This window comes from Xyrauchen texanus, chromosome 23 (assembly GCF_025860055.1).
Source record: "Xyrauchen texanus isolate HMW12.3.18 chromosome 23, RBS_HiC_50CHRs, whole genome shotgun sequence".
In the NCBI taxonomy this organism is placed as follows: Eukaryota; Metazoa; Chordata; class Actinopteri; order Cypriniformes; family Catostomidae; genus Xyrauchen; species Xyrauchen texanus.
In genome coordinates, this window is record NC_068298.1 from 11,754,549 (window position 1) to 11,776,015 (window position 21,467).

The window sequence follows — 21,467 nt, forward strand, 5'->3', positions numbered from 1 at the left end:
CGAAATAATTCTTCAATAATTTCTCAGTTTAAGTGTTGACTTAATTTACATTTACATTTACATTTATTCATTTGGTAGACGCTTTTATCCAAAGCGACTTACAAAAGAGGAAGAACATCAGCGAACCATCTTAGGGAGACAGTGGTACAAAAAGTGCCATATTACAAAGTTTCACTTTCATCAGAATAGTATACAAAACAGATTTAAGTGCAACAAGTGTAAATATTTTTTTTTTTTTTGTGACCGGTTAAGTGCTTTTGGAAAAGATGTGTTTTTAGCCGTTTTTTGAAGACAGAGAGTGAGTTAGCTTCCCGGATTGAGTTGGGAAGGTCATTCCACCACCGTGGTATGATGAAACTGAAAGTCCGGGAAAGTGTTTTGGTGCCTCTTTGTTTTGGTACGACAAGGCGACGTTCCTTAGCCGACCGCAGGCTTCTGGTGGGAACGTAGCTCTGCATAAATGTTTTTAGGTATGCTGGAGCAGACCCAGTGACTGTTTTATATGCCAGCATCAGGGCCTTGAATTTAATACGTGCATGAACCGGCAGCCAGTGGAGAGAGACAAAGAGTGGTGTAACATGGGCTCTCTTAGGTTCATTAAAGACCAGACGTGCTGCTGCATTCTGGATCATTTGGAGAGGTCTAATAGCACATGCAGGAAGGCCTGCATTAATTACAGCTTTTTAATTAATTAATTACAGCATTTTGCCTTAGTTGAGCAGATAAGTCCCCTCAATTCTATAAATTTCACATCCATCCCCCTACTTTTTGGTGATAATCACTACTTTTCCCTAATGTGCTGCCCCTAACTTTTCAAATCATTCCACACACTGGTACAATACGTCTTGAGACTGTAGCGGTTATTATCGTTTCGTTGCAGCCGGTCCCATTGAATCCTGGACTCAAACTTCTCTACGTTGCGTTTGATTAAACCATTACCTATCCAGCCATGGGTAAACAGTACAACACATCACAAACACACTCAACCATACACAAGCGTCATCAGAACCCCTGCCAGAAACAACACAAAGCATACCACACGCACAAACATGTACACACATCATAATCTAGGATGAACTCCTTCTGGGGCCCAGTTTATGTTGGCGTGCCGATTAAAACAGAGCCAACACAGACAAAGCAGTAGGAAAAAAAACGGCATAATGTAACAATTTATCAGTGCATACTTCTCATATTTGATGTCCAAAGACATGTTGTTACAGAGTTTCCCAAGCATGTTGTATATATAGCAATGAGGCATGCATATTCAGTGAGCAGCATAGAACTGCCGAACTGTGCATTTTGGGTGCGTAATGACCAACCACATGCATTTAGGTTTAGCCAAGTAACTCCTCATGATGCGGTGGCCAGAATGACTAATGGAGGTTTGAATATCGGAATTTGCTTTCTGGAGTCGCACAGGAAGATAAAAGAGAAAAACAACAACGACACAGTCGAGGAGTCTGTTTTCACTTAGGTCCCTATGCTCCACAGACCTTCCCATTGTTGCCTGAAAGAAGCTAGCTGCAAGCGTCGCCTTGGATCATAAAAAGAAGATGTAATTAGCTAAGTGACAATTGAGTCCATAATAAAAGAAGGGCAGCCTGGAAGTGAACCCAAACAGTTAGCTTTCTTTTCACTCTCATAAAGTGACCAGAGCATTTTGTTTAGCATGCTGCTCTCACTGTAAACCAGCCACTGAGTTTATGAAAGCGGGCAAGCTGCATATCCCGTTCCGGATGGCCGGGTCAATGACTAACTTGCCTGTAATCACCCATTCTCCCACTTAACTACCTACTGACTGTGCCACTTTATTCTAGCTCAGGCAAGTCAAAGAGAGAACTGACATTTGACCAGAGTGCTGGGTGCTTGACATTTCCATAAGACAAATGCTTCTATCAAAGAGCCAAGAACAGAAGCTAGGGTTGTGTTGCTGTTGATTCAGATGTTCTTGTAAACACAGCAGAACGGCAAAAATGTTCTGGCCTGTCAGAAATCTTTTTACAGCCTTGTGTTAAGGGCAACAGTACTGCTGGCAGCTGGAGGAATCAGTCAACATGAGCACTGCTGCAGTAATAGGGTTTTGTTTGTTTTCTTTTACACCCTGGCTCTTCCAAGATGCGCACATTCGCATGAAAAACATTAATTGGGCGCATTGTGTGCTTTGTTCACAAATGTAAAAAGCAGCATGGCTAATACTTTCAGTAAGTTTACCGTCTAGTGTACCAGGATGGGTTCAACAGATTAACAAACCTGAGGAAACTTTAAACCTAAATAAAACCGTTAAGTCTAATTTAAACAATTACTCTAATGACTCTAAATGTACCGGGATGCCTGACACAGGGCTTAGTGGTGGGGCTTAAACCAGGGCTTAAACCAGCCTAAGATTGTTTTCTGATCTATCTGGTCTCAGAGCCTGGCACTAGTACTAGTACACTAGTAAGCTAGTACTCTGCTAGTATACCAAACAAGCCAGCCTGTTTAAACCAACTAAGACCAGCAAACCATCTTAGGCTGGTTTAATCTTGTTTTTTTTGTTAGCTGGGTATCTAGTAGTGGCAGAACATGTAATTTACCTCTCTAACATGCACATATGTGTCAGATCAGCATAAATAGTTACAAAATAAATAAATATTGTAACTTTAAGCCTTGCCATTTAGTAAATAGCATAATATATTAGTGATCTCTGCCAAAAATATTAAATCTACACAGTGAAAGTGTCTTAACTTGTGTCTGGGTGATGTTAATGGAACACAGGGAATGATCGAGTGGCAGGCTCTTTCATTTTTCAATCACAGGAAGAGACTAAAAGTTCATTTGGAGGCTGTGCTGCTAGAGAAGGAAAGTTCGAGTGCGTGGTCACTGCAGTGCATTTGAACATGTGCAAGCAGTTTTGCCCATTTAAATCCAATTACAATCTCAACTGGTTGTCATGGGAACCACCTGTGATAAACACCCCAGTACATAATGGCCCCAAACTATTTCCCAAATAATAGGTGCCCTCAATCAACACAGCGAATTAGGCCTATTCCCCCCACCATTCTTGTGCTTCTGTTGAGCAGTATACTCCAACTTAGTGCTATTTCTCCCGAGACCCTTCTCGCTGAGTAGAGTCCAGAGTACAGATCACTGTAAAGACACTGTGAATGAAGTACCAATAAACAGATCTTTTTACATGTTAGCAATTACAGACACACAGGTCTTGAACTGAAATGAACTGAGCATTTCAATGGAATTTCTCTCTCTCTCTCTCTCTCTCTCTCTCTCTCTATGCTGTTTCTGCAAATGCTGTCACTTTTTCTTTCTTGAAACAAGATGCCTTAAAGCAGCATGTGAAAGAACTTTTCCTTGGCCTGCAGTTATTCTTAAAAGCCAACATGAAACAGCATTCACAACCCATTTTACTTCCATATTTGTATATGAAATAACCCATTTTACTTCTTTATTTTGAATACATAATGTATTGAAACAGGATTTACAGTGATAAAAAGGGTTGGACTTTATTTTAAGTTGATGTTTCATTCCTAGAGTTAGAGGGGTTTGATGGAAGAGATTGAAAAGTAAGAGGGCAAACAAAAACAAAAGAGCACAACACAACACAAAACAAAACAAAACAGTTTAGCTGTTTGGCCTGACTAGACCAGCCTGACCAGTTCGGTAGACCAGCTAAGACCAGCAAACCAACCTAGGCTGGTTTAAGCAATTTTTTTTTTCTAGCAGGAAACATTGACAAACATTTTTGTCTTCAGAATAATTCACTGATGATATGTGTACAATAAAACAAGGAAAATGTTTTACGAAAGTAAATGGGGTCAATTGTGATTTCATGTTGACATTTATGGGTCTCCGAGTGGTTGAGTAATCGCAGAGGTATATAGTAACGAAGTACAAATACTTTGTTACTGTACTTTACTTGAGTATAAATATTTCTTTGGACTTTTACTTTCACTGCACTACATTTTGAAGAGAAAATTGATACTTTTACTCCGATATTTTTCTCCAGACTCATTACTTTAGCAACATAACACCGCAAAAAAAAAAAAGCTGTACGTGGAAAATGTGTGCAGATCAGCAATAATTATAAGTGATTCGTTGACAGAATCATTTGAGTCAAATCTTTTCAAATGTATTCATTTGAACTGAACAAAAAAATGCAAAAAGCGGAATCATGAATCTGAATCAAAATAACAATTGAAGCGCACGCCAGATTATGTGTTCTGTCATAAGCATTATGAAAGCTGTGAAATAATTAAGTTCAGTCGATCAGTCTCCCACCTTTCCAGGAGACCTGTTCATATAAAAGTCAATCACGTGTTCACATATTACTTTTAACCAAGGTGCGATGTGTAAAAAATGTCCAACATTCATTCCAGCGCTCATTAAAATGTCCAACAATATCTATTTTTATGAAGATGTGAATGGTCTTCGCCTAAGCAAAACTAGTTTTCTGGTGGTTGCTAAAGTGATCATTCTTATGTGACTTGAATGAGCCATGAAAGGGATAGTTCATTTAAAAATGAAAATTCTCTCATAGTTTTCACACCCTCATTTGATCTTAGATGTGTATGACTTTCTCATTTTTTCTTCATCTGCAGAACAAAAAAGATTTTCAGAAGAATATCGCTGTTATGTAGGTCAATTCAATGTAAGTGAACAGTGGCCAGACCTTTGAAGGTCCAAAAAGCACATAAATGCAGCATAAGAGTAGTCCATAAGACTCCAGTGGTTTCATCAATGTCGTCTGAATGGATCCAGTTGGTTTTGGGTGACAATAGACCAAAATATATATTTTTTTAATTATAAACCTTGTCATTAACAGTCTCCTTGGCGATCAGGATTTCAAGTTTGATTACACTTCCTATAGCACCATCTAGGGCTCTGCGCATGCCAAGCACTAGAAAATTAAATCAAGCTTGAAATCATGATCATGGCAAGATGTACACTGAAAATGAGTTACAATTTGGTTTGTTCTCACCCAAAACTGACTGAATCTGGGTGTGATTAAATGATGAGCACCACCAATCAAATATGTTTCCATGGGTTTAATGAACTGTTCCATAATTTATGTAATTTACTTATACTTTTGATACTTGAGTACATTTAAAATCAGTTACTTTAATACTTTTACTTAAGTTGGTTTCTCATGAGCTAATTTAACTTTTAATTGAGTCAATTTCCATGAAGGTATCTTTACTTCTACTCAAGAATAACAAATGGATACTTTAAACAACACTGATTAATCGTCATTACATGCATTTCCCTCCAGTTTTACTCTAACATTCTTCAGCAGCCAAACAAGACATTTTATCAACAACGTTTATGAGGGGTAACAAGAAATCTATAACATAATAATGGTAATAATTAATCCTGCCTCTAGCTAAGCTGATTAATAGAGTTATGAGGAGAACGAATCAGATAACCAGGAAGTCACACAATCTTTAAACATTAATACTGCTGTACAACACCATTTTCTACAACGATCTCTGACACTGTATAGATTTATCTTATAATACTTAGTATTAAAAACATCTGGTATTGCAATAATGGAGCAGCACAGATTGCAAGGTTAATTTTTAACAATCAGACTTTTCTAAAACAAAATAAATCACTTGTTTATCTACATTACTCAGTGATCTATAACTCTCTCTCTCTCTCTCTCTCTCTCTCTCTCTCATTCTCTCTCTGGTGGCGCTGTGTAGTTGTACAGCAGACCTCACAGGCTTGTATGAGTGACAAAGGGCTGCTCTGCACCCATAGTAGAAGACGTTAGAAGAATCCCTTTACTGCAACACTCACAGCAGTGCAGTTTTTGGAACACTGGGTGGTTCTGTAGGCCCCACACAATTTTGGAGATTTATTCATGCTACAGACCAACCCCATCTCTTCCATAAATACAGCACACAGTGTTCCCACAGGCCACCAATTATCTGACATTAGTCAACTTGTCATTTGGGCCTTTTAGAAAACCATCCCCTCCACCTGGTCTCATGTGTCTGATATAGGCATAAATAGAGTGCAGGGAGATGACAGGATTCCAAAACATGCTGTGAAATATATAATAAGACTACAAGCCAATAACCTTCTGTAAAATGCAATTACTTTTTTTTACCTTACAGATTTAGCAATGAAAGTCTGATATTAAATTACCACTGTTTCACAACGGCAAACAAACTGCCACTGGATTGTCTTTTAACAAGCCACAGAGGAAAATAAACATACTTCACAAAATCGTTTTCACGCATTTGCTAACACATTTATTTGTAATCTCTTGCCAACAATGTGCAAAGGAGGCCTAAATTATATCTACATTTTAACAACTAAAAGTTCCCTCTAACGCAAATATTTTTCCTTTATTTGGATGCTAAATTGCTTACACATGTAATGGGATATTTCAGTGCACAAAACAAACACATAAACCTCCTGTCCAAAAAAATATATAGCCTGCATTTTAGATTTTGCCTTCAGCTGAAAAGTACAAAATGCGGTTGAGGTGAGAATCTGGCTGCTGACTTACACAGCACATCTGCATAAAAATCCTCATGTGGACAATTTTCAGAAGTTCGAAAAACTTCCTGGTAGCAATTTATTGGCAGGTACCTGTATGTATTTTATCCTGAGGCTGTGTGAGCTTCCAAATTGGAATCGAGTAACAAATCAGCATATTGGATGAATTTCTGAACTAAATCTCAGCAAGTTAGTTTACTCAGCAACCATCTTGGCATCACCCTCTGGCAGTTATTTTCAGCCATACAGCTCTTATCTACTTTAATTGTTAAAATGTCCAAAGCTGTTTGTCAAGATAAATTCCAATAACCTATTTTAAATCAGGAATAAATTATAAAATATGACAACAGTGGTATCATAAATTGAGCTAATTTTAGCTAAACTCACACATTAGTCCAGCTAATGCACATATGCATAGAAGAGTTAAAAAAAAAAGGGTCCACTTATAATGTGGCTGGATCAACTAACTTTGATACTAGTGTACATGTATTTACATATAAAACATATTCAAAATATTTAATGAACGGCTGACTCTACATTTTACACTTTCCGAACTTGATATTCTCTATACAGCACAAGAAAAAGCAAAGCAACTCAATGCCTTCTCCAAAACAGTGCAAACAGGTTTATTTATGCATTCCTCCTGTCAGCAGAAACAAAAAGAGCTGTTTGGGAAGTGAATTGGGCAGATGTTTGCTTTGGTTTTTGTCTGACCTACATGAACTTGGTTTCCCCATGTCTGACAAGGAAGCTACAGGCTATGCCACTGATTCTAAGAACAGTACTGAGGTATATGGTGAGTAATTGACAGTTTTCTGAGTAGCTGAAATTAGTTTGGAATATTAGCCTTGTCTGATTCATTTTCTTCAGGGAGTTACTTCATCTATTACAAACTGTGAATTTCAAATTCCCCAGATGTACATCAATCAGCTAACAACCCTTGGAAACCAGCATCATTCAAGAAAAAAACATTAAGTTTTTAGTTGAGCTTTCTGTATATAGTTGGCTTTCTGTCAGGACTCCAAAGTCTTTGTAGCTTGTATTTATCTAAATATGTCTTTGGAGTAAATCACAAAGCTGTCTAGCTTTTTGAAACCGGCTGAGCACAGCCCTATTTTGGAAGACACTTGGCTGGATTCTGTGAGGGTTCATTTCTCTGAAAACAATCAGTAGGCCACTTCTGAAAGCTCTGAGCCATAGCTCTATGGTTTATGTGCTTGGGGCATGTTGAATTATTAGTCAGCTATTGTGGGTACAAAAACTATGCATTGCTTTGCACAGCAATATAATGGCATTGAGTTACAGTATGATCCTAATTACCTGCTAATAACCATTTATATTGTACAGCAGCACTAGAGCAACTTTCTTTTCTTAGCTCAAATTCTTAAATAAGTTCATTAGGTGAAGCTACAACTAGGGTTAATAAGCCATTAACCAATCATTTAACTCTGCCTTAAGTAAGTCATTACAAGGCATTGAACTTGCAGTACACTCAGTAAAAACAGCAATTGTTTTGAAACATGTTGGAAAGCATTATGGGGAGCTCATTAGGGCAACCAATGAGCTGAATGGTTTGAGAGTGGCTGCAGACTTCTGGAGTCATGTTCGTGATCTAGGCTGGAGTTGAGAGATGGTTTGAGTTTGCAAGGCTGAAAGGGCCAGACCCCCCTCCCATCTGTTGCATTGAACTTCACCACATTGGGCCAACAGGAGCGGGGCAAAGCATGAGGGGAGCGAGCTTGATGTGTGGGATATTGATTTGTTTCACATAAATAAATAGAAAACTAATTATTTTAAAAATTGACAAGTCAGTGGGTTAAAATCAGGCTGGGTTTGAACTGGGATTAAACCATTTATGACCAAACCCTAATAAAGGAAAGCCAGTTAAGGCATTAACGTGAACACACTCATTATTGGCTTATTAAGTATAAAGTAAGATTGTTCAAGATTTTGTTTGGTGACACAAGTGGCTCAAAAATTACACACTTCAACTTTAAAAACGTAATGCTTATGCCTAGACAAACAAAAAAAGATGTCTGTCTGAATATGTATAGTTGAAGCAACAGTGCTTTAAAGTGGATGAATTTAAAGATGCAACATTTCATAGAGGGTTTTACCAAGCAAACCTTCTAACAGCTAAACCACAGCACTCTGTAAGCATACTAATTAAAATATTAAAAACAAAGTCATCAGGCAAACTCGAGATCTAGTCAATCTATGATTATAGTTCTGAGGGGAATTCACTGATTTCCACTGGTCATTTTATGCAGACTAAATGCTTGCCGCTGTGGATTTAATTGCGCCTGGAAGATTAAAGAACTAGAAAGCGTCAGTTTGGCTAAGGGGAAGGGGACATAAGACAAGATGATGCATTCAGCTTCCCTATTTGTCTTAATGAACCAATCAGTGCAACCTGAGCTTGGAGAAATGGCAGGAAGTGTCCGGGTCTCATGGGTATCACTGACCGAAATATCCTGCATTACCAACACTGGGGCCCGACTCTGCACAGGAACTGAAGTTAATATAGGGGCCCATTTAGCTACACCATTAATAAATAGAAGCAGGCATGCCTTCCAATTCTGCATTCGCTTTTCATTATCCATCAGTGAGGAGGTTTAAATGGCAAGACAGAATGATCTATCCTTCTAAGAACAGGGCAAGGAAGGGCAAACTTTCGTTGAGTTGAGCTGGACCAAACCACAGATAAAGTAAGCACGCGTGTGTTTGCATTTAGTATGAGGTACATTTCTAAGCCCACACAGTGAAATCTGTAACTGTAACCACAATCTTTCCAGGCTGCCGACCACAAATGCCAGTCGTTACAGTTGAAGTACTGCACATGTCTCTGCAGGGCTTTATCCTGTGGCTCACAGACCTGTCTGTCCATCCCAGCCTCCATCGCACAACACCCAGCCATGCTCAGCTCCCATCCTCACTCTTTCCTCCATGATTAATCCACAATGCCCTCTGCTCCCATTTCATTCCACTACTTCCTCTGTCTTACTCAGCGTTAAAATGTGCTCTTTACCTTTCCCTGACCCCTGACGGTGTTTCCAAGCCTGCTGGCCACAGTCGGCCCCAAACCCTTCCCGTGTGTGACATGGTTGGCTTGCTCTACCCAGCTGGCCGGGTTTGTGGTTTTTAATGGGAAGGTTACGGGTGAGGCCATTCATATGACTAACGTCAACCAGCCTAATGAACCCTGACAAGGCAAAGTTACAAACCCCACCATAAACCACTCCTGCCCAGACAACCTTCATTAGCATACTCCAGTTTACATTTAGAAAACAACAAAAAAGAGAGGGAACAAACATTATAAACTGTAATTAAAAATGTTTTAGTGTAAAGATTTAGTGTAAACTTTTGGAATTTTGCCTCAACCTGTTCACTCCACCAATACGTGGATCTGTAATATACGAATATCAATGCTAGAGATATTTATTTTTATTTATTTATTTTTATCAATGTTCACACTTTTACACTTTTCTATAGATTATTGTTTAATGTCAGATTTACTGATAATTTGGTTCAGGCTATAGAGCAATTCTATATAAAACAATAGTGAATTTAAAATAGGAATTTAACGTCTAATGTTAAAATATACACAGGGTTGGGGAGTAACGAAATACAATTAATGGGAATGCATATTTAAAATCCAAAATATAAGTAGCTGTATTCCACTACAGTTACAATTTAAATCATTGGTATTTAGCATACAGTTACATTCAAAATGTATTTTGATTACTGAAGAGGTTACTTGGCATTTTATTGTAATTTGTTTCATTTAATATTTAGTCCTTTTAGAAACAACACTGCATAAGATATATAGGCTTTTCAGAGAATGTATTTTTAACATGTGTATTTTGTCTCACTGTACTGCAGAGTGCTGAAGAAGTAGTCCAAAGTATTAGAATACTACTGACCTTGAGTAATCTAATGAAATAATCTGTAATCTGTAGTGGAATACATTTCAAAAATAACCCTCCCAACCCTGAATATACATTTTCTAATTTAATGCTGCCCCCTTATATTCTTTGGCAGTTCATGAAAAATGTATTAATTTATTGATTTTATATGATTTACTTGAAAGAATTAAAAGAACATTTTCATGTCTATCCTTGTATTTTTCATCTGGTCGAGGTTGATAATGGTTTGAGAAAGTAATTAGTAATAAGTAATGCAATTACTTTTCAGGCAGAGTAATTAGTAGAGTAAACTAATTACATTGTAGAAGATGTAATAAGTAGTTTGTAATTAAATACTTTTTTAGAGTAACTTACCCAACACTGAGCCACATACAGCCACTGTTGCATTTTGTGAATAAAGACCGAAGAAGCTTGTGTCTGTGTATTCTTTCAAACAACTTTAAATGCCGATATCAGGGCTAGCCAATCTAATCTCAGCTGCATCATGGAAAAGTTTCAGAAACATAAAACTGCTCAATTTAATGGTGCCCTACAGTGACTCCCGTGTCACATTACCCTTCACTTGTAAGGAGCACCCCAAAATAAACACTTGTAAAGCTTAACCCCTGGCCCAGCTCGGACCTAACCTGAGCACGATAGTTTCACTGACGATTGTAAATTCATAAATTAAGTCTTCCCTGACTGCTAGGCCAAAGAGTGTAGTGTAGCCTGGTCTGTGATTCAAAACAGAGCAGGAAAATATTCAAGAATAAGAATGTAGTTTGTCCAAGCAAAACATTTCCTAGAGTACAATTTCACCTCCCCATCAAGAGCACAGAACTAGGTTCTGTCGCATTAAGCTCAGAGCAGACCCCCGGGCCATTTAAAAGAGTCACATCTGGAATAACACAGAGAATATTCCTACACTGACAGCGTCCTCTTTAAACAGTGTTTGGGAAAGGCAAATATTTAAGCAAGATCCTTTCCAGTACAATGATCAAAATTAAAACAGTGGGAAGTTTGACCGCAAGCTTTTACAGGCAATGATATCAAAGAAAATCGGTGACTTACAGGCGGCCCAACTTGGGTGTGGATTGAAACAGCAGCTCCGGCAGAACTTGCAGCCGGTTCCGGTTCAGGCGGCTGTGAGGGAGAGATGACAGGGGAAGGGCATGAGTTAGTGTGGTCAAAAACACAGTCAGGAAGAACACTGAAATGTGAGACATACATAAAAAGTGTAGGGCAGCGCCAAGGGTATAACCTTAATGGTAAAGTTCACCCAAAAATGAATTCTGTAATTTTTACTCACCCTTATGTGGTGCCAAACCTTTCTTCACAAAAGGTGAATTTTTCAAATAATATTACTGCAACTTTCTTTCCCATATAAAGACAGTGAATAGGGACTAGGGCTGTTATGCTCCAAAATGACAAAAAAGCACTATAAGTTCAAATAAAAATGGTCAATATGATTTGTGCACTATATCCCAAGTCTTTTGAAGCCATTCGATAGACAGACTGTCAAAATTCACTGAGAAACTTTTCCGCAAGTTGGCTGATAACCACTGCAACTAGATAATAAAAGGAATTGTTCACACCAAAATTAAAATTCTCTTATCATTTATTTACCCATATGCCATCCCAGATGTGCATACAGAGCTGAGAAGCATATCTCAGCTCTCTTGGTCCATACAATGCAAATTAATGGTGACCAAAACTTTGAAGATCCAAAAAGCATATAAAGGAAGCATAATGTCAAGGTCAAATTATTTATAAAGCACATTTTAAAAAAACAAGTGTATACCAAAGTGCTGTTCACATACAATTAAAACAAAGCACATAATGTAGACAGAATAATACAGTACAAGATACAAGGACAATCAATAAAATAAATCGCTATCACTCAAAAGCCAAGGAATACAGATAAGAAGCTGACATAATGTACAAAGGTACATTTTTCCATAATCTGGGGCTGACTACAGAAAAAGCACAGAGCGTGGTATATGTAGGAGAAGTTTGTCAGACGACCTGAGACTCCAGGAGGAGTGATGATGAATAAGGAGGTCAGAAAGATAAAGTGGGGCCAAGCCATTTATAGCTTTAAAAACATACAATAATACCTTAAAATCAATTCTGAATTTGACTAGTAACCAGTGAAGTGAGGCTAAAACAGGTGTAATACTTTCTTTCTTCCTAGTTCCAGACAGTAAACTCGTGGCTGCATTCTGATCTAACTGTAGGCAATGTAAAGATGATTGACTAAGACCTGTATACAAAACATAACAATAATCAAGCCGGGATAGGATGAAAGCATGGATAACTATCTCCAAGTCTTTAAATGAGAGCAAAGGTTTTAATTTAGCAATTAATCTAAGTTGGTAAAAGCCGATTTTCACCACAGTTTTCAAAACTTAAGCCTGAGTCAAAAATCACACCCAGGTTGTCACCCAGGCAGTCCCTAGGTTGCAAGTGACACCAGAGACATCACTAGGGGGTCCGAAAACAACAATTTCTGTCTTGCTCTCATTTAACTGGAGAACATTTCTTGTCATTCAGCATTTAATGTCCTCAAGTTACTTATTAATAGAAAGATAAGAATTTACATTAGAACCAAGAGGGACATACAGCAGACAATTTACATTTAGAACTAAGAGGGCCATACTGTACATAAAACGAATCCATATGACTCCATATGGTTTAATCCATGTATTCTGAAGCGATCTAATTGATATTGGGTTAAAACAGACCAAAATGTAACTCCCTTTCTCTATTAATCTTGCCATTGCAGTCTCTAGGCACAGTCATGATTTCAAGCTTGATTATACTTCCTAATTTTCGAAGCCTGCGCTAGATGGCGCAAGGAAGTGTAATCGAGCTTGAAATCAAAATCGCCAAGGAGACTGCTGATGTCAAGATTTAAACTGAAAAAGTAGTTACATTTTGGTCTGATCTCATCCAAAACTGACTGGATCACTTCAGAAGTCATGAATTAAACCAATGCAGTCATATTTTTCTTTTAGGCTTCCTTTATATGCTTTTTGGAGCTTCAAACTTTTGGTCACTATTCACTTGCATTGTATAGACCTACAGAGCTGAGATATTCGTCTAAAAATCTTTGTGTTCTGCAGAAGAAATAAAGTCATACACATCTAGGATGGCATGAGGGTGAACCAAAACAGTTTGATTCATGGATAATTCAGACCAGTCTTATTTATTGATTCATAGAAGAGATCTGACTCAAAAGAATAATTCATTTGCAAACTTGACCACGCTACTGCCCTCATTAACTCTCACAAAAGTGATGGCGGATGTCAAGATTGTCAGTAAATAATAACTTCTGTCTGAATCTCACTCTACCTATTGAATTACTTCAGAAGACATCAGAACAGAGTGTACAAGTCCACTTTTACAGAACTTTTTTTGGTAATTTGGGAGCTTGACAGCCCCAATACTCATTCACTTTTATTGTATTCAAAAAAGTCGACCAGGATATTCTTCAGCAAATTAAATTTTGTGTCATAGAGGTTTGGAATGACATAAAGATAAGTTAATGATGTATGGGTACGAGTTTGTGTGCAACTGTCTCCATGTGGGTGGTTAGATTAGAGTATCTGAGGCAGAAAGCTAGAGTGCAAACCAACAAAGGGAAACAAAGATGGAAAGGCTGTTTGACTTGACACATACACAAGCATCTGAACTGGTACGAAGCAACTAGATGAATGAGATGACAGGGTAAACAAAAAAGACACAAAGGCAGACCATTCCATCTTTCTGATTAGAGCAATGAGGTGGGTAAGCATTGCTATCACAATTGGCAGTATCAAGACTGGCCAATAGTTACATCCTGGGGTCAGAGGTCACAGCTGTGCCGGGCCTGATGGGAAAAAAGGGCACTTCCTCTGAAGATTAAATAGGTTATCTCCAGCAGAGCACATGATACTGGCCAGACGGATTGTGGGCTTTCATAGGATGACCCTTATCACGGGAGTAGGGGTTTTAAGAGTAGTATGCAGTGTCATGGAGCAAACCAAAGGTATGCGGAGGAGGAGCATGGCTGAAGATCTCAATCCCATGACATTTATTTCCTTACTCTTCTAGTCTTTAAAAGTAAGTTGTTCTACAAGAGAAAGGGTTCTCATTGCAGTATACAGTATTGCCTTTCTCAGCACTATCAGTTAAAGTGGAGGACTCAACTCCAGATTGATCCTTCTAGACACAACATAACCACGGCCATCCATTCTGTATGACTTTGTAGCTGTGGAATCTTGTAAAGACACTACACAAATCTGAACACATGCTTTGATGTTAGAGTTTGAGGTACCGAGAGGAAGTTTAACATCAAAACTCGACCCTTGTTGAACCATGGTTAATAAATTTAGAGGCCTTCCTGTTATAAGCATGTGACAAGGAGGAGGTTGGGGCAGGGCCTTAACTATGCATGCCCAGCCCTCATTCGGGCTAATCAGTCGAGGAGCGGGATAAGTGCAGCGGGACACGGCAGTTCAAGAGTGAAAGTGCCACATGCAGCTGCCGTGTGTGTATTTGAGTTTGTGTCTTTTTGTTTAAATTAAATATTGATTTGACTGTTCAGCCGGTTTCCGCCTCCTCCTTTCCCAACCTTAACTATTGTTACATTGATGCCGAAGCCCGGGAAGCATGCGCTGTCGTGGAGTCCTTGCCACTACCAGCCAATCAAGGAGTATCCGCGGCCGTCAGCCCGGGAACAGAGACGTCACGCTCCCATTTCTCCCCATAAAAAAAGAATAGAGAAAAAAAAGAAAAGAGAGAAAAGAGGGGGAGGAGTGTGATCGTCCACCGGGGGAGGAGCGAACTGTCGTCCACCAGAGGTTGGGGAGTGGCTGAGGGCCGGGCGACAGCGTATCTTGGTGCTGGCGAACCAGGTTATTCCTCTCTCTCTCTCTCTCTCTCTCTCTCTCTCTCGCTGTCGCTCTGCTTTCTGTCCTACATGCAGGCGGGGCCAGAGGGTTCAGAACAGTTGACTGTTCAAACAGTTCCCGCCTCCTCCTTTTCCAACATTAATCTTTGTTACAAAGCATTACGTAAAGTCACAAGTAGCATGAAAACCTCACGCCATTTCTGTTCTCGTATCATTAATTCTAAAGCAATTTACTCTGGAAGTGGGATCAGACAAGCTACTTATGTTTATGTGTCTGCTGGGATATAACAACCAAAAAAAGTCACACTGGGGTGTCGGATGGAGGGAATGTAATTGGATGTACTGGCCATCTCACTTTTAAAAGTGGGTCAATGAGGTGAACTCTGTGAAATTCTGAATTCAAGTGACAACGAGGAATGCCAATCTTACAACTCGGATAAACCAAAACCATAAACTCATAAACCTGCAAAACTTGCGATGGAGACAGACTTTTCAGTCATGGTAAACAGACTGACAAACATTGGTCTCCTACACAATGGCAGCTAATTCTGATGTGGTTCGTCACCAACACGTGGCGGGAGCTGCCAACAGATTCATTTAAACAAAACGAAGCAAATATTTACAAAGAAAGAAACATTCTGCGACATTCACACATAAACAATCTCAGGGCTGCTAACATAGACAAACCACGGTCCAGACAGTCCTTGACCTTGTCCAACTGCAGTAATAGCTTGTGTGTTTGGTCTGACTCAGTGGTCAGTTTCACTGGGAAGTGTGAATATTCTCACCAGAAAAGAGCAAATGGCTGCTTTGCAGATGTTACGGGGCAAACAAGCATCTGAAAACCAATTTGACTTGAGATGAACGTTATGAAGGTCACCTTCAAATTCTCAGAGTTCCTTTTGTATTTGCGAAGGCAATTTAGACTCATAAAATTCAGTCTCTTTATCTTATATGCATACACACAGAGAAACTTGAAAGATATGTACTGTATTGTGAGGGCATGCATGTTAGCCCTGCTGAAAAGACCAGCATGTTTGTCATAACTAGATCTTTGTCATAAACAGTAGCGTAGCTAATTGGGTGCCAGGGTGTACAAATGCCACCCAAAATGTCAGCTTGCACACCCAAATGAATATATTCATATTTAAGCTAGGAATTTATTTCCTCAGTTACAATATATGCAGGCTAAGGACTATTTGAGGAATACTCTTGGAAAGGTAGGATACTGCAACGCACTGGCGCCACTTCAGTCATTAACGGTTTAGAACATTGGTGTCGACACAACCGGTGTAGACAGAGTGTTAGAAAAACATTCTTAGAAGAATTTTCCGGAATAAAACTATTATGAAAAATCTAGAAAATAATCATATTAATAAAAAAAGTAAATAGGAAGAATATTTCAAAAATCTGGCCCCAGCATCCAAAACACAACATATGCTGTCTTTTCAACAGGGAGTTGTTCAGACAATCATTTCTTCTATCTTTATGAACAGATGCTTACATTCTCTCCAGCTGTTTGAGATCCTGAAATGCTCCTCTCTCAATCACACTGATTTGATTGTTCTCCAGATGCCTGTGAGATAAAAATAACAACTTTATTATCCAATCAGCTCCTTCAACTGATATTGAAGGAGCATGCCTCAGCAGGCATGCATTTGTGTCCAGCTTGCCTGCGACAAAGTTCCTCTACTCTGAAGACTCTGAAAATTTTCCAGATGCATTACAACGAGAGCACATGTCCAGGCTATTTCTTATTTATATTTCTGTCTCTTTGAATTAGTGCAAATATGCAGTGACACGTATGGGACGGACACATTTTGGCCACTAACTGATACTCGGCACCAGATAATACAAGCAACCCTCTGAAAAAGAGGTGAACTTAGACCAAAAAACATCCAGTGCCTCTAAAGTGGAATTTGCCTTTTGCAGTCCCACAATAATCTATTTAAAGCAAATGTTTAGACATGTAATGTTTTTTTTTACAGCCATTAATCTATATTTTTGTCACACTTGGTTATGTTCAGTGAGGCACTAGATGAAGGCGGTTTTATGAACACCACTGCTTTGAGGCATGATCCAGCCTGGTGAGGCCACCAACATGTCCAACTACACCTAAATTAATTTGTTTGTAATAACTGCATTCTTTGCTGATAACAAACATATCATATAGCCTGTGCCTCACAAAAATTTGAGTATGAGTAACTATCTGGTTCATTCATTAAATTGGGGGATCAACTCCACCAAGGTTTATGTATTTGCATTAAAAGTAATCCCGTACAATCCCAACCAGATGGTTTTCGGTGTGTGCTGATGAATAATAATGGTTCTTGGTCTTCATTTTTCAACATCTCTCTCTCTTCTCTGTTCTTCGTCTCTCTCATCTTTATAGAAATGTTTTGAAGTTTTTCATAGAAACATATGGGACACAGGCAAATACCTATGATTTCACAGGGGCTGACAAGGAGAGCAGAAGACCTCTCAATTAAAGGGGTGCGGCAACACACAGTATTGCTGGAATAGTCTTTGTTATTCTTGCCTTAAGCACTGACCAATTGCTTGTTTTTAGGCAGTGCTCAGGTCACTGCAGCAACCATTTCCCTGTGGATTTCCATAGAGTGGGTAAGAAAGTATCTTTCTGGGTCAGTCCAGTTATGCAGTACATTTTCATGTCCCCATCATATAGGCCCACTGTATGTAGTAATACTGTACATTGGATGAGGTACTTAACTCATATTTTTTTAAAGATGGACAGCTTAATATTTAGTTTTAAATTATTTCAGAATATGAAAATAAAGTGCATATGGGTTGAATTTTAAATAATTTCACTACTTTGGTAAGTGGATGTTGCCAATTTTGTCAAGTCCAAGTGTTATGCACTAACTTCTAACATGAAAACCAATTTGATAAGAAATATTCCGGGGGTTCTTTTATAATATTACGTTTTTGTCTTTTCTCTAATCAAATTGTTTCAACAAAAAATGTTTTCTTGGGAATATTGTTTTAATTGGCAATCAGTCTTTAGGTTTTGTCCCCAATATCACTTTCCATACTTTTAGTTTTTGTCCATTTAACTAATAAAATGATTAAATTATTGGTATTATCCTCCAGGAAGTGACATCATTTTTGGTGGAAAAACAACGGCAGAAATGTCAGTAAGTATTTGTAATAGATTTTATGAGTTCTGCGATGTATTGCGGTATCAGTTGGCTTGTCTAACTCTAAAATAATACATCAATTATATAAAATGACAAAAACTGTATGATATTATCAAAATTTCAAATGTTGGTTACAGGGTTCCCATCATTTCTAATCTAATTCACTTAAAAACAGTGACTCAAAAGAACGATTCACTGACAAATCGGAAATCGCAATGACTTGCGAGCAAGATTTCTACTGTAAAAGAGCAATTTCTAGCAAATTAATTATTTTAGAACAAAAATGGCTAGTTACTATATTTGGATATTCATGATATTCACCCATTCGCATTTAAGATTTATATAATTTTGTATTACTTTTCCTGGCCAGGAAAACATAATTTTAAAATCCCCTAATATTAACCGTGGGAACCCTGCTGGTTAAAAACGATAAAAATGGTATTTATCTTATTTGTTAATGAACTTATTAAATATAACTCCCTCACTGAGCAATGGCTGCATGCTTTTAATTTTCCTGCCTGTTAATTTCATTGCTACTTTATAAAAAATCAGGATACATATAATAAACTGCGTGAGCTTGTCCCCTTGTACTCTTTTTAGAAATACTTTACAAATATATTTATTTTTAAAAGATCCAGAGTTCAAAAGGTTCTGCATTACAGGAATAACCTCCCTGGGTGAAGCCCCTTTATGGGAGAGTGCAGAGGTGTGATTGGAGGCTTGTTCTGTGCTATCAGACTTAGGGGATCATGATGTAAGTCTTCCAGAGAGATAAGGGGCTGCAGAGGCTATTCAGGAGGCCCAGGGAGATGCTGGTTTTGGTGCATGCCATGGTTGTTAATCACAAACCACATTAAACTGCCTCAGCGCTGCCCGCCAGCCACTGCCACTGCTTACTACTACTCTCTTGGGCGTTTATATTTTTTCTTCTTTTTTTCACTTGTTTATATTTAACTCCATTTCTCTCTCTTTACAGGCTCTCATTCAGGAAGAAAACAGCACAGAGAAATACATGATTACTGTCATTAAGTGGCTAGCACACTTTCTCTCTAGAAGAGCACAGATCATGGCCGCCCTGAGCCGCTCAGAGCAGTCATCCGTCGTTGGTTCATTTGAGAGGTTTAGTATTTCTGGTATAGAATGTACAAATGCCTAATAGAAATATATCAGTCACCATTCACTTTCTTTGCATCTTTTTCCTTACAGTGAAAGTGAATGGTGACTGAGGCTGTCGATCTGCCTAACATCTCTTTTTGTGTTCAAAGATATTTAAAAAAAGGAAGTTGTCATAGCCAAACCCTCAAAAATATGACACCAGATCACGGCCTCTCTTCACCTTTCAGAGCATTCATCCATCATCTGTTTATTTTAGGATTTGGTAATGAAGTTCTAGTGTGGAATATACAGTTACATTTTCTTCAAACTTGAGAACAAGTTTAAAGTTTGAGTCTAAGCCAATGCAAGGTTCAGTAAAAGGGGTTGAGTTAAATGTGTCGGATTTACTCGTCTAAAACATCTGTTTGTTTTATTATGACTTGTGCTGTAATCCTCCCTGCTTTTAGCCTTGAATGCTTTAATGGATTTGACTGTAAAGACAACATGGAAGAAGAGGGGCACTTGGGAGTTAAAGGCAGGATTAACCGTGTGTGAGAGTGAAAGATACAGAATGACATCTTACAGCACGCGGAGGTTCTTGAGGCCAGAGAAGTCCACCTTGGTGATCCGGCTGATGTTATTCCTGTCCAGATCCCTAGAAAAAAGAACGAGAGACAGAGAAAAAAAAAGTTAAAGGGATAGTTCATCCTGAAAATTCTGTCATCATTGACTCACCCTCATGTCCTTACCAACTGAGACTAACATGCTGCCTAACATCTCATTTTGTGTTGCACGGAAGAGAGAATGTCATATGGGTTTAGGAATAAAATGAGGGTAAGCAAATGATGACCAAAATGTTCATTTGTGGGAGAGTTTTCATTTTGCTTAATCTTTCAAACATTGTTTTTAAAGTCTCAGTTCACAGTTGCTGTAAGCAAACTCAGTAAACAGAGTTTAAATACGCAGACTGCCTGGCAGTCCTCATTGGCCTCACCAGATGCCCGCAGGGCAACACTATTCAAAGCTGCTGACTGCCAGGGAGCCATAGTGCCATGCTGCGGAGTACTGCATATGAGAAGCCAACTTCAGATCTACCTCTTTTCCTCTGCCTTGAATTAATTGTGCTGGAAGCGACTCCCTTTCAGCAAGCTGCTATTGAGCAGCCTTGATTCTAAATGTTCCCATGCACGTGTGCGCACACACGCACGCACACACACGCACACGCACACATAGTTGTACACCTGACTGTTGTACAATAACATGTATCCAATCCAATAATTTTTTCTTTATTCGTTTGTCTGGGACATTTTTGTCCACATTGAAAAACAAGACTGCTAAATGTTCAAAATTTCAAAGTGGCATGTTTACCCAAGGCCTGATATCGTGTTCTGTGCATAAGTGAACTAGTCTGTAAGAATAAACTGTCTGAGGGAGACAGATTGCATGGAAACAATTCTGTTTGGGAAACATCTCTCCTGGCATCTGAATACATTTTACCCAACTAAGTATTTTTCCACGCAACTCTTGTCCTTTTCCCAGACTGTTATCTTATCAGTTTCAACCATGTGTATAAATGTATACATTTCACAAAAATGTGTGCCTATGGAAATAAACCAACTTTCTTGTTGGGTGCCATTTACTGAATCTCCACCACACTGAAAAAATTAATGTTGAGGAATATACACAGACAAATAATGGCACACACATACACTTATGCACGTCTCACTGTGTTTCTCATAATATACATACAAATCTATACATCTGATTTAAATTTTTATTGATTTCAAAAGATTTTCCCAGAACCACAAAACGCACATCAAGCAGACTAACATGAGCCATAGTAGAAAACGTATTACAGGGGACAGGCCATTTACGAATGCTGGATTCTAACATTATCTTCTCCTACTCTTCAGT

At 38.6% G+C, this 21,467-nt stretch overlaps 1 protein-coding gene across 1 annotated transcript in view; it reads right to left on the reverse strand.

Annotated features, from left to right (window-relative positions):
• The window catches only part of LOC127663495 (slit homolog 3 protein-like), a 204,084-nt gene that overhangs the window by 169,759 nt on the left and 12,858 nt on the right, over positions 1 to 21,467 (reverse strand). Inside the window, 3 exon segments of the mRNA XM_052155095.1 lie at positions 11,478 to 11,549; positions 16,805 to 16,876; positions 20,137 to 20,208. Coding sequence (XP_052011055.1) covers positions 11,478 to 11,549; positions 16,805 to 16,876; positions 20,137 to 20,208 — 216 coding nt within the window.